The sequence below is a fragment of the Echeneis naucrates genome, chromosome 24 (genome assembly GCF_900963305.1).
Source record: "Echeneis naucrates chromosome 24, fEcheNa1.1, whole genome shotgun sequence".
In the NCBI taxonomy this organism is placed as follows: domain Eukaryota; kingdom Metazoa; phylum Chordata; class Actinopteri; order Carangiformes; family Echeneidae; genus Echeneis; species Echeneis naucrates.
In genome coordinates this window covers 17,344,364-17,362,235 of record NC_042534.1, presented here as the reverse complement: position 1 = coordinate 17,362,235, position 17,872 = coordinate 17,344,364, and the positions used below count along the sequence as shown (strand labels likewise).

The 17,872-nt window shown below is 38.9% G+C and overlaps 1 protein-coding gene across 1 annotated transcript in view; it reads left to right on the top strand.

The window, feature by feature from the left end:
• nt5dc1 (5'-nucleotidase domain containing 1) overlaps positions 1-14,575 on the top strand; it is a 55,810-nt gene extending 41,235 nt beyond the window's left edge. The window contains exons 9-12 of the mRNA XM_029497160.1: positions 3,723-3,844; positions 9,183-9,356; positions 12,060-12,228; positions 13,572-14,575. Of these exons, the coding sequence (XP_029353020.1) occupies positions 3,723-3,844; positions 9,183-9,356; positions 12,060-12,228; positions 13,572-13,684 (578 nt within the window). The 3' untranslated portion in view covers positions 13,685-14,575. The remainder of the gene's footprint in view (positions 1-3,722; positions 3,845-9,182; positions 9,357-12,059; positions 12,229-13,571) is intronic.
• The last annotated feature ends 3,297 nt before the right edge of the window (positions 14,576-17,872 follow it).

Sequence of the window (17,872 nt, the reverse complement as noted above, 5' to 3'; positions counted from 1 at the left end):
GGTTGTTTGTCTCTGTCTGTCTCTATGTGTTGGTCCTACAATGGACTGGCGACCTCTCCAGGGTGTGCCTCGCCTTCACCCAATGTGAGCTGGGATTAGCTACAGCACCCTCTGTGACTTGGAAACTATAAGCGGTAGAAGATGAATGAATGAATGAACCTCCACTTCTTCTTTCAATTGGATTGTTGTCCTGGAAGTCTCAAGTTTGCATGCTCTGTCCATAGCTGTCTTTACTTCCTCCAATGATGGATTCTCCTCCCCCCTTAATCCTAGAGAATGATTGCTCAAGGAAATGAAGGGATAGAGCTGTCTGTATGAAACTCCTTGGCTCATCAAGATCCCACTAGAAATAAAACTGGGCTTTAATGACACATGTAGCTTGTGGTTTAAAGTTGTGTTAGCACTAGGTTTATGGTTACTTTATAATTACAGCTTTAAAATTTGGCCCTTTAACAGGAAATCAAAGGTTGTTCTGAACTTTTGAGCTGAGCAGGAAGGCAAAGCAACTCTACTATCACCAGAGATTTATGTCCTGACCTAAAAACAAGAAGCATTTTGGATGGGGGCTGACTGCAGAGTTGCTTCTCCTTCACAATGAAAAGATATAGTTTGTGGTTTTAACATGCCCAACTAGTTGGAGACCCCAAGATCGACTCCTTTAGTATGATCTGCTGTGCTCACAACTAGTAGCTGTGAACTGTCAGAGCTTAGCAATCCTTCCAACAAAGTGTGTTATGGCAGTGGAAAAGTGGACTGAACCAACACAGAACAGACACACACCACCTGCCCACCCCCTTTTGTGTTTTATGTTTCTATCATAAGGGATTCTCAGTTAATTTGTCATGTGCAAAGGTTTGATCACAGCAAAGCAAGGCCAGACTTGGCACCGTGGCAGAATCAGTTTTTATGCATAGGAAGGAAGTAGCACACTGGTTCATACTAGAATATTGATATTATTGAATATTAGACCCAGCTATTTAAAATTTTCGTGAAGCAGAAATGACTCTAAGTGAAGACAAAGTGGCCAGGTGATGTAGTAGTTATTGTGAGGGAATGTTAAGGGTTCCTTGCTAAGCCATCTGCATTCATATGTGAGCTAGAAAGGCAGGTGTTCAAGTAGTAATCTCTGCACTGTTCTTAAAGGGGCAGCCATATTCTGAATGTGAAGAACATTTCAAACAATTCTTTGGTTTTTGGTTTATGTCAGTGCCCCAGGCTAAGGAATATGATTATAGACTATAATTGAAAATGTATTCTAATCAGTACCATGTCAAATAAAGGTGTTACATAAATCACTTCATAATCTCAGGCTCCATGGGTGATTGTACATCATCATCTTTTACTTCTGTAAAAACGTTGCATCAAATCATCAAAGCTGTTGCTCGTCTCAAATGCATTGCACTTCAGTGCTCTCCAGACCACATACCACTCATTCCTCTTACTCTCTAAGTTCAGTGTCCTTACAGCTGTTACCTCCACTGTGTGTGTGTGTGCGTGCAGGTCCTCTTCACTGTTCTTTCTTTTGCTGCTGTCACAATATTTGGAGCAGATTTAACCTCAGTTTGAACCTCCAGTGGCCTCTGCTCTGTCTGTGAGGACGAGGGTCTTCTTTCATGCTGTTGCTACTCTGAAATACCACTCAACTAACCTAGAGACCACTGCATCAGACCAAATTTAAAAGTCATGTCTTCAGTCTAGAGAAACATGTTTCAACACATTTACAGACATTATAAATAAAGTGCATGCCCATATCATATCTAGCACACACATGCTCAGAGATGCTCAGACAGCAGTATATCGCAGAAGCTGGTTTAAATTTCTGTTGTCCAAGCACCAGTACCCTTATGACATAATGACATCAATGACATCACTAGGGTGAATTACAGCTCTTTTCTCAGGTTGACTAGAACAACAGTAAACAAATCATAATGTGTCTTAAAAAATAAATAAGAGAGCACCCACTCTCTTATTTAGTAGTAGCTATTTAGATATTTTTTGAGTACAAGGGGAAGACCAAAACAGAGTTCAAGGAGAGTGGTTATTGGACTTTCATTCTTCACAATCTAGATTGTTTAGTAAGTGATTTCAAACATATATTTACTCTTGAAAATCTTTTCACTTTCTAATTTAGTATATTTGAGAAAGATATATAACCAAAATTTTGACTTAGAGGTTATTATACAATGCCAATGTTTTACTACTATACATTCATTCACAGTCAGTTACAGTAAAACCAGAAGTTTCTGGATTTATTTCAATCATGAGACATGTAACTAACAACTGGAAAATCCTGAGTCATTATTCATAATCTCAGTGAGCTCACTATGACTTGGTGTTTTGCACGGCTCCCACATTCTTGAAGGGTAAATGTGAGACTTTGGAAGAATTCCTGCCTTCCATGTGGTGTGTAGCAGGCTTGGACTCAGACAGGAGGAACAGGGAACATGGCTGCATGTGAAGGGAGTGAGTCACTAGTGCTCTGCTTTTTCTCAGCCTGGTTTTCCCCTCCACTGCTGAGCTGGGATAGCTGCAGGAAGATTGGATGTCTTCATACTGAGATTTGATGTGTGAAATCAAGAAAAACACATTAAGCTAAGGAAATTTCACATCGTTATCCAGCTTTATCTATGTTTGTCTGTGTGTGTGTGTGTGTGTTTGTGTGTGTGTGTGTGTATATATATATACTGTATATATATATATATGTAGATAGGAGTGTGTCCTGGCATTTCAGCTGATCCAGCTGTGCAAAGTGCAAACAAACATGTACATCACTGCGCCTGAACATGGATCACTGGCTCTGCTAACATGCTGCTCAAGCTACTACTGCATGTGCCTTATTGACTTCTATAGCCTGAAATTTGCAGCTGAAAAATCAGTTAAAATTAATGCAGTAAGACTGAACAAGCAAACATGGATGAAGAATTATACCACCTACATTAATCCTACTGAAAATGTAATGTGTGTACTGTTGACTGTTTATCATTGTAAATGGTCAGTTATCTGACTTAGCTTAATAGGTGATATTACTGGCTGGTGGTTGATTCAGTTTTATCTTCAGGTTTTCAATGTCTTGCTCCACTTGTGTATCTGCATTTTGACTGAACAGTAAATCATCAACCAGTTCATTTGTCTGTCTTGACATTATCATTAATTTTTATTCAAATGTAAAATTTTGCACTTTTAAGGTCAGCATTTATTTTTTACTTTTAATCTAATTTTCTTGTCTTTTTACCCATTTTATTATTGAAATAAAGTTTCCAAATGATATTTTTTTACAGATGAGCTAGGTACAGTACAATTGAGTAAAAACACTTAAGATAGAAAAGCTCAACAGAGACTGATATATGGAAGCATGTGAAGTTATATCAGAACAGACCAGTATTGCGCTCAATACAGGTCTGTTACTGTTACTGTGCTGTGGTTACAAACATTTTTCATCCTCGTTTAAGTTAATACTCTCAGATTTAAAGCCCTAGTTAGGTAGAGGGAGAGATGAGAGTAACTCCATATTTGTAATTTAATGACCTTCTACAGGACTCCTAACCTGTAGCTTTCCTGGGAATACAGGAAACTCTGTCTGCTGTTGCTGCTCCATTTCCTTATGAGCCTGTGGCTGTGTGCTGTGGTGAGGTTTGGGGTTGGCTGCCTTTAGGCTGTGTGGTCATGTAGCAGCTGGCTGTTTGGTCAAACTCAGCAGTCTCATTTTATTTTCTTTCGTTCAGTTAACGATGTGGAGGAGAGAGAGGGGCTACCTTCGCTGGACAAACCGGGCTGGTACTCCCAGGGTAACTGGCCGCACCTGCACGAGCTGCTCAAGACCATGACAGGAAAACCAGATCCTAAGGTAGGATGGCCAGGTTGTATATTACAGGAGCAGACAGCCCATCACTCGCTTTGAGGTTTAACCCCAACTTTAGCTTTGGCAGAGGCTGAAAGGGATGAGAGCCACATAATAAATCTGCTGAGGGAGATTCACACTGATGTGATGGAGAGCAGGAACGTGGCCCTTGGCATGACTGTTGACAAGGCTCATGCGTGCCAGCAGTCTGTGTGTACTGGAGCCAACACGATTCTTTATCTGCCAGGGAGACAAAAAGCTAACACCCACAAAACACATAGCAAGACTGGCTTTGTCTTAAAGTAATAATAGCAAATGCAATATTCTGATTTTGAGATCAATCTCCTTTCAGCTGAAGACAGGCCATTGGGCTATATCCCAAGCAAAAATGTTAGAGCATAGATTCATCTGATCTTTCAACATTGTCAACTACATCAGACAGTCGGCTGAAAGCTACTTAGCATGTGGTTTTTTGCTGGGTGGGGTGTGAAACTGTTGTAACTGTCCAACAGTGGGAAGCCACTACTGAAGGACAAAACTGTGCTTTGGTCCTGAGTAAGCTCATAAGGGCTGTACAAACAAATATGCTTTCATAGTTTCAGCTATTTAGCTATTTATATAGTTTCAAATAAAAGTCACAGTGGTCTTCTTCACCTGAGATCATCCTTTTCGTCAGTCACCAATACAGCAGTTAGTTATTTATAGAAACACTATCCACATATTAACAAACAGAAATGAAAAAAAAAAAAGTTAAATTATTTATTGTTATTTAATGTTTATTAAAACTGTTAGTCATAGCAGTTAGATGTCAGAAAACCAGGAGAGGACTTAACAAAGAGCCCCACCTCCCCAAACATGTAGACTACTGACACAGCAATGTGACACTGGCCTCTAAGTACCTCACATGTAGGCAATGCACAACCCAAACATTTCCCTGAGGTAGCAACTGAACTGTATACTGTGAAAGATTTAAAGGAGTTTGTTCTTGTCATTTCTAAATGCATCTATTTAAGGGTATATAGTGGGCCTTTGGGATTGGTGGGGCGACAGGGTGCAGGATGTACTGCTGTCAGACATCATGCTAGCCAGCTTGGTAACAAGGTAGTTAGCAGTGCCTGATACATCAGTGAGCACCTTTCAGGTTCACCTTACTGCCAGCATGCTCCTGCACTGAAGCCAATCCCAGCTCACACTGGGAGAGGGCGGGGTACACCCTGGACAGGTCAGCAGTCCATCACAGGGCCAACATACAGACAGACAGAGACCAACAACCACTCACACTCACACTTACGTGCAATTTTAAAGTAACCAATTAACCTAAACATGCATGTCTTTGGTCTGTGGGAGGAAGCTGTAGTATGTGGAGGAAACCCAAGCAGGAACGGGGAGAACATGCCAACTCCGCACAGAAAGGAACCGAACCTGTGACCTTCTTGCTGTGAGCCAACAGCACTATTCGCTACGCTGTCACCCTGCCGCTCTGATTACCTTTTCTTTTTAATTAATCAGACTAAACAATTCATCCAAGAGTTAATTGCAGAGTGAATTGTGATTTACTGAATAACCTTTAATCGTAAACTGAATTTAAAAGTAAAAAATTAAGTTTAAATTAATTTTACTGTCCCACTTTTTGCTGTTACAGAGAAAGGAGTAATCACGCTGATAGCAGGGAATTAAAGTGTAAAGCTTGTGAGTCTTGTACGGTTGTAGCTATATAAGAAATATGACAAGTCCAATCTGGCTCATGTAACCCACCCACCTCAGGTAACCAAAAGTCCAACACGTCGTCATCAACCACATTCACAGCTCTTCTCCCCCTCCCTCTGCCTCCATCCTTCCCTCCCCCATGCTCAATGCCTCCTCTGTTCCACAGCCACATGGAGAAAGCTCTTTAGGAATTCAGTATTAACCTGCTCTTATAGCTGCTTTAAACACTGCTCTAGGGTGACCTGAGTTTTCACTTTTTTCAACTTTAACCTGATAATACTCAATGCAAGTGTGCTGAATAGTGGCATTGAGGGAAGATTACAATTTCCTTTCAGCTCACAGTACTGAAAGTGCTGAGATTTCAGTCAGGCCAGCGCTGATTTTATCAGCAAGTGTGAGGTACAATTAATCTCCAAATTTCCCCTTTTTAAGCTACTATAACAACCAGTGAAGCTTTATTTCAACAGTTGGTAGTTTCCTGCTAATTTCCATTTCACAGTGAGTCGCATGTATTTTGAAAAATAGCTAACTTGCTGACAAGATGAATTAGTTCCCACTTTCCCACAAGTTTATGCCATGCTGTCTTTTAAAATGTATTAATTCTCGTTGACTACATAGTAAACCAAATCAAATAATGTTGAAGTTATCAAAAAATGGCATTTGCTTCAAGTGCATATAATTTACCTAAATAGTTAAATTTTCTCTGGAATGTATGAACATTTTAGGTTGGAATTTGAGACAAAGTAGCTTTTTGCCTCCCTGTTTAGTTGGCCCCTTCCTCTCTCTGAGCTCCCAGTCCCCCACTGTGTGCTGTACAATGGGTTCATTAAGGCCCCTTGATATGCCTGCAGGTTTAGCTTGGCTTTAACTGCTCCTCTGAGTGATGCGTTGATAGATGTCACGTTAAACCCAGAGTTAGCTCTTTCCTGACAGAAAATCTGAATCGCTATTTTTTTTTTTTTTTAAGCCATATGTAAAGGAAAGGTGGAGCTGAAGGTTCATGACCGACAAACTCTCCATTCAAAAACTGTGTTGGAATAAAATGATGCTTGGTTAGGATGTTACTGTACCACAAGTAGTAGATCTGTATGTATGGTGAGAGAAAGACCAATAATAAGAAAACAGACTAACCGACCAGAAACTCATCTTAGACCTAGGATAATGATCCAAAACATTAGAAAAACATTAGAAAAACCAGGCAGAGAGTCTCCAGTCTGAAACCCCCATGGCCCGCAGGCTAAGTCAAAGAAAACCTCCAAACCTCCAAATCAAAGTGCAACAAGCTTTGGCAACTCTGTTCGGGCAAACTTTACATGCAATGGTCTTCAATGTTCTTGAACAAATTTTCTTTACATTGAGAGCATTGCATCATTAATATATACACCAGTTTACATTGGGGAAGAAGATATATTTCCCATTTGTACAGAAACATTCTGGCTTGAACACTTGTACTCCTTCATAGCTTATGTATGGATGTTGCAGTAAGCAGTAAACTTCACATTACTTTAGAATTTACTAGAGTGCGTTCAGCAAATGGCCCCTGATTCAGAAAAAGTTAAGGATCCCATACCATGTATATAAAGGGACACTGAACAGACACTGAACCTTAAAACCAGCTATCCAGACTTCTGGGACTTTGTAATGTCACATCAAAGCAGTCACCACCCTCTGCCACACTTACCTGCACTGACCAACCAACCATGCTGGGTTTGCCTTCTCAGATTGCATAATCTGCTATATTTGTATTGGATCACTCTTAAAAGAGTGGGCCAACTCTTTTAGTTTCTTAAATCCACAACCTTATCTTTTCATGCATGTTAATACTTTAAATAAAACACAGAGACAGGGAAAATTACGAACCATTTGGTATTGATGACTGTTCTCCTGTTCTACTATTCTGATATTTGAACCAGCTGCACTGTTGCATAGAAAGTGTTCAGGTTTTAGGTTAAAAAACATCATCCAAAGGGAGCATTTGGAACCACCGAAGAACGCCCTGTGGTATGCTGTGCAGTAAAAGAGAGGGGTCCCCTCAGCTGATTTAACTATAGCCTACATACTGCAGTTCACTTCACAGTGCATAGACTAATGCAGATCTCAGACTGGTTCAGGGTAATGTAACAGTATCCATCCAGAATGAGTCTTTTTTATGACACGTTGCCTCTGTGCTGGAATCTGTGGACTGTAAATATTTATCACAGCAATTCCAGGAGTCTGGCAGCAGCAGCACTGCTGAGCAGTCAGAGTTGCTGGGTTTTTGGGGTATGAGGACCAGCTGTGGCCAGTTCTGGAAAAGCCTTAGTGGAAATGTGATTCCTGAAGCCTCCTCCCCCTTGGGCCTGGCTCACAGCAGCCCCGATTAGCACCGCTGTTTGTTTACATGTGGTACATTTGGTCTAAAACTCAGCTGAGCTCTGCGAGGGGGTGGGACTTACAGGCAGCTACTGGAATGTCTTACATCCTCTTTGCGGCCTTGTAACTCCACTCGAAAGATTTTATGTAGTTTACTCTCTCGCTCTCACAGACGCATACATATCCTAAAGAGATGTATGTTACCTCTGTGTTTGATGTCTACAAAGAATTAAATGATTACAACATCTATACATTATAAACCATCCATAAAACTCTGCTGTAAAGATTTCAAATAATTCTCTGCCACAACAAGTTGCAAAGGTCTTAATTTTAAGATTTTGTTGGGGAAAATCAGAATGATTTTTAGCTTTAAGTTCTGACCTGAATGTGAGCTCTGACCAGTGTAGTGGTATGTATGACACACATAAATAGAACAATATTATAGTTTATATAGTTGTGCAAAAGGTTAAAACTTCTCATCACAGCTAGCTATTTCCAAACTGCTGTGTTTTTCAAGTCTAATGCTTTCTTCTCTTCTAGGGATCTACTGAATTAAATTTTATTTGCCACATTATGATGTAACAATGACAAGGTCTGCATCATGGTCTGCTTGCTGACATGCACATATGGTTAAAATTAATTTCAAGTACCATTTAACAATATGATGTATAAGATAAGAGCTATTAGGCTTCTCTTGGAACAAAACAAGATAAAAATCTGTTGATTTCTTTTTGACTTTAATGCTGAACAGAACTCCACCACCCAACAGGCAACTTGCTCACTCCAACTTTTCCTTTGCTTGTTTTTCAGTGGTAGACTCAATTCTACTGAAAAGAAAATACATAAATTGGTCCCAGAAGATGTTCTTTTTTTTAGAGTCCCTCTATACTGGCCTCTGATTCTTCACTTTTATATCCTGTTGTGACTATAAAACCTTTTCTTTTTCTGTGTTCAGCGTGTCAACAGACTTCTGTCTTTTAATTTTTTTTATCTCAAGCCATCTCCACTCCTCCTCCTTTTCTTTCCCATCTGAAGGAAACAGACACAAATGGCAGCTGAGTTTGGGTTGAGAGCTCAGCAATACCTCACCAGTGGAATGTGTCTCAGTGAAACCTGCCTCAACTTGTTTTTCTTTTCAGAGGACCAACAAAAAGTGATGATCAAAGACAACATAATGGGTTTTACAGATTTGCAGTGTCTGGTTTGGTTCACCCTGGATGGATAAGACATATGCCAGCTTTACTGACATTAAACACTGCCTGTCCTCTCCTCTTCACCCCTACAGGTGGCATATTTTGGGGACAGCATGAGGTCAGACATGTTCCCTGCCAGCAGCTTTGGGAAGTGGGAAACAGTGATGATAGTGGAGGAAATGGAAGGGGAGGGGATCCCAAAGAGCGACGCAGCAGTGTCTAATGAGGCCCAAGTGGAGCCTCTGGAGAAGAAGGGAAAGTTTGAGGTAAGTTCTCTCAAGCAGCTGTTTCTGTTTAGCAACTGATCGCCCCAACATCCTCCCCCACCTCCACTGTCACCAGACACCTACAGTGTGAGTCAGTACTTATACCTTAGTTTCTTTTGCAACATTAACTGCATTTTTGCATTTGTATGCCAGCTCCCAGAGAGGATTATGGATAGGGTTTGAAAGTCACTTGTGAAAGAGAAGCATGTTGACACAGGTACACATTGAAAATGTGCTCCAGGACATGTTGAAGGGTGAGCATGCAGATTTCGTATGTCAAGGTGAGATCCAGGTGGTGCGGAGAACGATTGCTGCTCAGTGATGATCCATTTCAGTGATGCCACCTGAGTCTGATGATTAAAATAATCTCTTGGTATGGTTATAAAGAAACCAGACCACTGTGACTCATTCTTCATCTCTTCATGAGGGTCATGTGTAATGCAGGAGCTGAGTTTTGATGTGGAAGAAGTTTGAATGGAATTAAAAAAAGGCGTAATTTTCTCTCAGTGGCCAGTTGATGTAATACGACTGTTCACACACACACACACACACACACACACACACACACATATATATGTATAAGTCATAAAGTGTAGAAGACACCAAGCAGAGAAAGGACAACAACCTTACTCGAACATCGTCACAACAATGAACATGTCCAATTTCAAGAAGATGATAATCGACAATGAATCATTGATGTTTTGAATTCAACAATAACAGAAAAGCTTGATACATCAGAGTCATGGAGTCCTGGTTTGGTGTGATGATTGCCAAAAGTTGTATTTTGAAAATGTGAAAATCTGAACTACAGCTTCAGTTTGAGCTGTGGCATTATCAGCAACCAAGCAAGCAAAGTTTATTTTAAAAATTTTTTTATTAAGAGTTTTCAAACTAAGGAATATAATGTAACGAAAAAAGCTGAAATTGAGGTACAAAAAATAAAGTGAAGTAAGAACACAGATAAACATATTCAAGTCAGTGGAGCATCACATGCTACAAAACTGCCAGTCTGAAGAGATGGGGTTTTTTTGTAGTTGTGTGGATGCGATCCCTTTCAGGGCCACATAAATTTATACCTCTCCTGATCCAAAAAAAATGAAAATGTTTAAATACTAGAGAGAATAGAACTGTGACTTTGTGTTCTGTGTGTACTTTTTCTTTGACAAAACACCCTGACCAAAAAGTCTTACATCACTCTGTCTGCAGGATGTTACTAAAACAAAGTTGTGCCAATTTTTTTTTTTTTTTAACTCAACTCCTATCCTGGGTTTTCTGTTTAAGGCTGTTAGTGTGAATATTTATGGATATACTGTAAGTTCATATGAAATCCATATATATATATATATATATATATATATATATATATATATATATATATATATATATATATAAAAGTCAAAAGTTGTATGTTAAATTTATTAGGAATTGGAACAAGTTCACATATTGAAATGCAGTTCTAGTCCACACCAATATGTTTGCATTCTTCTCTTCTTCTGTATAAAATATTCTAGATATAAATTACTAAGCAAATTACATATCCATCCCAAATCCTGAGAAAATGTATTGGCGTATATAACAGATATAATGCAAGCCCACTTCTTGAGAATGATTTGAAATGGATGCTCCAGCGATAAGAACAGAAGATGCATTATGCACAGATCACATTTTGAACACAATCTACTTATGTCATTAACCCATAACCTCGATGCTGGGTATGCTGGGTGAGATACTACCCACCAACATGGTTAAAGATTCACCATGTACATGTCATATATATATATATATACATATGATAATAATATCCCTCTTATTAAAATAGATATACTCTCCTTTTAATTCTCCTGCTGCTCTGCTGCTGAACAACTTTCCAATGTGATGCCCTGACCTGCAGGTTGCCTGCAGTGGATCTGGATCCATGCTTGGTCAGTTTGTAGATGTTTGTCAACTTAGAATAAGTGGTTAAAATATAAGAAGGATTCAAAATAAAGTATTTGTGACCAGAACACATTGCTCAACCCCTGCATGAGTGCTTCTGCTGCTTTTCTAAACTAAGAGCTGCTCTAAATTTACATCATCAATACATAGGAGATAAGTACCTCGTAAAATCCAATGTAAAATTATCACTTTAAAGGTTGTTGAATATCATTTTCAATAAATTCAGGTCAAAGCTTTGTGTTTCAGCATTTTCAACATTTTCTTCATCCTCCAAAATGGCTTAAGTGATCACAATTAGGTCTGCTTTTGATTCCTTTTTAATATGTTTAGAAACATTTGCATCTTATCTCCAAACTATAACACCATGATATCCCTCTTCCTTGTCTTTATATTACACAACTGTTTCTGATGGCATTAGTTGATTTTGTGCAAAGCATAATCTCTTTTTAATGATTGCAAGGTCTGCATTTCATCATATCCTGTCATCAATATGAATACTGCTTATCAACTTTTTCTGACTTTAAAACATGTTGATGTTGTCTGAGTGGTAACTGATATGCTAGCATGGGATTTCTTAGAAATAGCAATTCACAATATATCTGATAATACTGCTTGAGACATCTCAGACTGAAGTCAATTTGAAGTCTCCCTATATTTCCTGTGCTCTTGGTGGAATTCCCACTGTTTTAAATCAGGTCTGCACTTGCCTGAGAATGAATCCTGACACTGAGTTACTTAGTCTACTTTGTGTGTCAACTGTCTCAATAGGTGCAGGGCATGAAGTCACCCTCTGCCATGTCCAACCAGTGGGGCTCTTACTTTGTTGATGTACATAGAAGCGGAGGAGGGGATGAGGAGTGCCAGAAACTAACCTGGTGCTGCCACTGCATTCACAAATACAGCACCATGGCCATCCCAAGTGTTGAGCACATAGCAGGTATGTGGACAAAGGAAAAACTGACTGACTATGAAGCAGAAAAAGAAGCTGCTGGAAATGACAAGATAAAAATGCCTATATCAGTAAATTCCATCAAATTCTTATGCAAATGTGACTTTGCAGACACTAAGCTGACAATTTTCCAAGGCACATCAATCATGTTTCAGCCACATGTTACAGTATGTGCAACATCATCGGCTTCTTTGAAAGTGAACAGGCAGAAAAGAATAAAAGGTTGTGCTTTGATAATGAGACTATCTGTCTTGTCAATTTAGAACCTTCACAAGAAGTTAAAGTGGCCGCAATGTATAATAATAAGGTCCAGATTTGATAAACAGGATCAGAACACACCTTTGACGTTCTTCAGACTAATTTGGTTAACGCTCTTTAAGGAGCCTTTCTATTTGTTCTTAAGAAAGCAGTTCAGAACTGCTTCAGAACTGCTTCAAAAAAAGTCTTTTAGATACTGAGCCATAGTAAAGACAGAAAATTTTTGAGAAGCAAATGAAGGAAGGAAGAAACAAGCAATAAAGAAGAAGCATTCGCTGGCAACATAAGCCATCCAGTGATGACTTCAGGGCTCTTTTCAGACTGGCTGATTTTGAATGTTGGTCTATAGTTGTTAACGTGTTTCCCTGGTGCTTCCCTCAAAATGCCTTCTGCAGTTGCACGGAAACACTTATTTCTGATATCTTGGATTTCTTCAGAGTATTTTCTGGGGCAGGGTGATAAGACAGCAAAATTTTTCCAACAACAACAATTACCAAAACTCTTAGCTTGATCGCAATTGATTAATGATTACAAAATTCTTTTTTGGAGCTGTGACTCCTCAGATTGGCAACATGATTGTGCTGAATGTGATTCAACAAATTGGTTTTGTTCCCTTTAGTCACTATCCATGTTGCATTCACCATTGATAAATCCATTCAGGGTTTTTAAAAAGTCCCCATTTTATGGTCTTGAAAACCCCTGTGTGGAGAGTAACACCAGACAAATACCTCGTGTCAGCCCACTGTGTTGCCATTGTTACATAGAGTACAATCTGACCATCTGTTTCAACCCGCTTGAGTTTGCAGAACTGTGATTCATGAAAGCTATATATTAGAGCTGTCTGTTTAGAAGTAAAACAACTGTTGAGTCAAAAATCCTCTCACTGGATTGTATTAAGACCATCTGTGAAAAACAAAGTGAGCTTTTGTACCACCTAATGAATCATTATGAATGAATTGATCATACATCTTGAGCATTAAATGTTTTACAGCAATAATGCAATTAATGCAAAGACAGTTTCTACATGTACATAACGTGCAGCTGACTTTCCTGTGTGATCTTGTACTTTTTAGACCTCCCTCTGGATTTCAAGTTCCCCAGGTTTTCTCCAGACAAGCCCTGCACCACTGGTTACTATCCCAGGCCCCCGGATTCTTTGCTGAAGAGATGTGAGAGCCTGTCGTGAATAAAGTAATAAATATAAGAGAAGAAAGAAAAAAAAATCACAAATTTTGAGAAAAAAAAAAGCCCTCCCCTACCCCTCTGCCTCAGGAGGGGAATGTGCCTCCATTTTTTTTTTTTTGCCTGTAATTTCCCACCTGAATCCCACCACCATCTGTGGAGCAGAAATTGTACACTCCTCACGTATTCAGAGAAACCATGTGAATGTAAGCTACAGTATCTCTCTGTAACAACGCCTACATTTCAACGTTGTTTCGTGGTTTAGTGTACTGTATACATGGAAATATGACAAAATAAGTCTGTGTGAATGTGTGTGTGTTTGTCTGCATACAATATTAATAGGAGATGTAGTGTTATTGTTTAACACATAAGCCCCCCTTTATTTTCTACAGTAGATTGTTTAAACTCTTCAAACTTCTCTAAAATATAGTTTACATTTTACCACCTTTTTCCCCTGAAGTGATTACCTCAACAGTGTTATCTATGGTGAAGCATAACCCAGATGGTCACAGTGTTTTGTCCTCGAAAACCCTTTGGAATCATTGTTGCAGTATTTCTGTATAACACTGTTATTGTGAAGTCTTCTTTTTTTAAATATAGTTTGACTGTATGCTTTTTTGTAACCTTAAAATTAGGTTCAAGGTCTAATGTTTCTGCTGCGTCAGTTTAGTGCAAGGTGTTCACCTTCAAGAGAAACACTCTCAGCTGTGTTGGCTGTTTCAGAAGAAACAACTTTGGGGAAATAATAATGATAAAGATGATGATTATTATTATTATTGATGATAAATACTATGCTAGATGTTCTCCGTATTATTTCTGGTGCACCGGTGACATGTGCTCTTAGAGTGATTGTGTTTAAAAAAAAAAAAAAAAAAAAAGTGGACTACTTGTGCTTCATTCGTATTCCGTACCAGATTAAGATATGCTTTAACCGACTTCTGAATGGTTTTTTTTTGTTTGTTTGTTTGTTTTGTTTTGTTTTGTTTTTTTGACGGTGTGCATAGACAAAGTGTGCCGTAACATTTAGGGAACACTCAGTTTGGGAAAAATCTGTGGAAATTTGCTTGTTTATGTTAAAGAAGATTTATACAATGCTCATCGTAGCACATGCTATAGGTCTACAAACTGCAAGTTTTCATTAATCTACTTGGTTGATCTTACCTGGGAACTCAGTTGCCAGGTGTTAAGTCCAGATGTTAATCAGAACTCTTAAGGTCTGTATGTCCACAGCTAAGTGGATCCAGGCATACTCACTATTTGATATCATTCTTGGGTCAGTCCTTGGGCTTCAGATCAATTCAAGTTGTTATGTTGTGATTTACGTTAAGATTCCATCATAAATTTGACACAGATACAGGGGAGTGTGCAGCAAATGATACAGCTCCAACACTGTACACATCATTTTGGACTAAAGCCAAAAGTGTAGAAATAGTCCAGTATTCTAACAGCCATTGACCAATATAATCCATTCTATAATTCTTTTGGCTAGCTAGTTTTTGTGCTAAGCTAGGCTAAAAAAGGGATGAATCTGGTTTCAGTTTTCTCATTTGCTTCTTAGCAAGTCAGTAAACAAGGATTTCCTAAATGTGGGGGTGTTCCTTTAAGATGATGATCATCTCACCAATGTAGAGGGAATAGTTTGACAACAAGCAGAACACCGCTGCCTGATCCTATGTGAGATTGGTCATCCACAGTGAATATTACTTAAGCTGTGTGTTAAATTGTTTTAGGCATACAGCTGTAGTGATTGTACTGTTTTGTTCTAATCTGACCTGGAAAATGTCACCTGCACATTTGCCTTATGTTGGATTCATTTGTGGTCTTAAGTCCTTGAAAACACAGGCAAAGTTCAATTCTGTGTTCAAGTGTTGAAATACTGTCAATGAAATAAAATGTTATACAATTTTCTTATGCAAAGCTTCCTGCTACTCTTTGTGAACTTCAGAAAATAAGACATCAGCACCTTGCTACACACAAACTCACCAATTAAAGAAAATGGCACAAAGCCTTGAAAGAATATGTGGTTCCACCGGTCTGGCTTAACTTGTTCAGATATAGAAAGGTATAGCAGCCCAGAGCGATTAGTTATCATTCATACAGGAAAATCAGAACAGCCCTGGAGCAAGTCAACAGTGGAAACTTGAAGCAGCAGAAGTTGAAGAGGGCTGTATTGGAGTAGTTGTATTGAAACAGTCACAGCCCAAGTTCCGCAACGATCACTTTAATTATCCACCATAATGATTCCATCAATGACCCCGCAGCTCACAGTAAGCTCACACAGCTCTTTAAATGTTCAAGCTCCCAAAAGAGACTAATTTCACCACCCCCTGCTCCCAACCAACATGGATGTCTCCAGCAGAACTCCTCACTTCCAGGATTTGGGCTGACACCTGGATCCCTGAGACTCCACAGGTACAATCAGACTGTACCCAGGTAGAAACATCTTCCAGTTTGTGTGTGGAAGGCAGACACCTTCTGCTTTTGTTTTTTTGTTTGGTAAAGCTTATAGTTAGCCTTAGGTCAGGCTTTTTTTGAACCACTTATCACTTACCACTTATCTCATTCCATTAATACATGACACTAACTTGGCTTTTTCTATACCCTGTAGCTCTGTACTTTTTCTCTCCTGTTGTTTTCTAGAGGTATTCCCACCTAGGGATTTGTCAGTGCAAGCTTATGATGCTGCTTCAATTATTATTATTATTATTGTTGTGTTCACTTTCTGCAAATGGCCACCAGCCCAGAGCCCAGTTCTACTTGAGCTTTTCTCACCAGTTCACCAAGGGCTCAGGAATAAGCGGAAAGCTTGGTGTTCTGTCATTATATATCTGCTCTAGGTCAAAAGAGCCTTAAGATGATCCAACAGGTTGAAAAGGAAACAGCCAAACTTGAGGCCTTTGCTTGTTGATGCGCTTGTGACAGCAGTTGATTTATGTAAACTGGAAGACACGCAAAAGGGTGATAATGCTGTTTAAGCGTGTATTTCATTTAACTTTCCCTCTGTGTGTCTCCACAGCAGTTCCAAGTAAATTCACAGAAAAAAAATAATTTAGCATTTCCTCCAGCTAATAGAAGTCTCTCTAAAGCTACCTTTGACTTGAAGTACTTTTAAATGAGGGTTAGGGTTAATTTTTCTGTCTATGGAAACAGATGCCAAAAGGTCAAACTTTGGTGACAGTTTGATCAAATAGGTATTTATCAATTTGATATAAAAATATATTTGCTATCTAAATAAATGAACATTGCAATTGACTTTTCATGCTAATCCGATCCACTGTTGGATTATTGAGAAAAAGCTCATGAATACCCTCCCCAGTTGGCTTGCAGATCCTTGCTGATTGTTTGAAAATATTTCCAAAATCTAAATTGTTTCTATTGTAAATAAAGTCACAGGGAGGATGTAAAACTATCTCTAAAATATCTGTACATTAATGAATCATAAAGTTGGACGGGAGACTCAACACACAGATAAGCCAACCAGAGATGTTTGCAGAAATATTTCTTCAGTGTTTGATGAATGTGGAGCGAGAACACTCTCAGTGACTAATAGGCTGGCCAGCGGTCATTTTTAGTTTCTCAGAGGCTCATTCAAAAAACATCCTTTTTTTTGACTCAAGCACTCTCAGTTTAAAGTGTATTGAACTGAGGAGGGCTATTTTTAGTTGCTTATTAAGGACATCTGTGTTACACCAGAAAGATGCTGAGACCATCGGCACATTATTTTCCTGGATCGTGGAGTTTGGATGTAACCCTTCCCTTACCCATGTCTGACAAACACAAGCTGTTCTGTTTGTTGCAGAATTAGTCCAGATGTAGAGCATGCAGTGTCAGGCAAGCTACTTCCAAAATGTAATAGATTAAGTACTTGTATTTTATATATTGAGTAAGTAGAGCAACAAGTTAATGATTAAATTTTAGTTACTTTTACCAAAAACTGAGAACAAGGCATTGCAAAATGGAGGAGTGTGACATTCTGTCCTGAGTTAACTGTAGTTCCTCATAAATACAGTTAGGTAGGGGCAACACTGCATTTGCAAGTAGTGTTTTTATTTATTTATTTTTTTTTTCCATGTGACCATGAATATGAATAGACAAGCCAACCTTTATATGTCAAGACACAAATTCATTTGCTATGCTTCTTTTATTTGCTAGTTTTGACTTACAAAAACAAGGCGTGGGCTTCAAAACACAT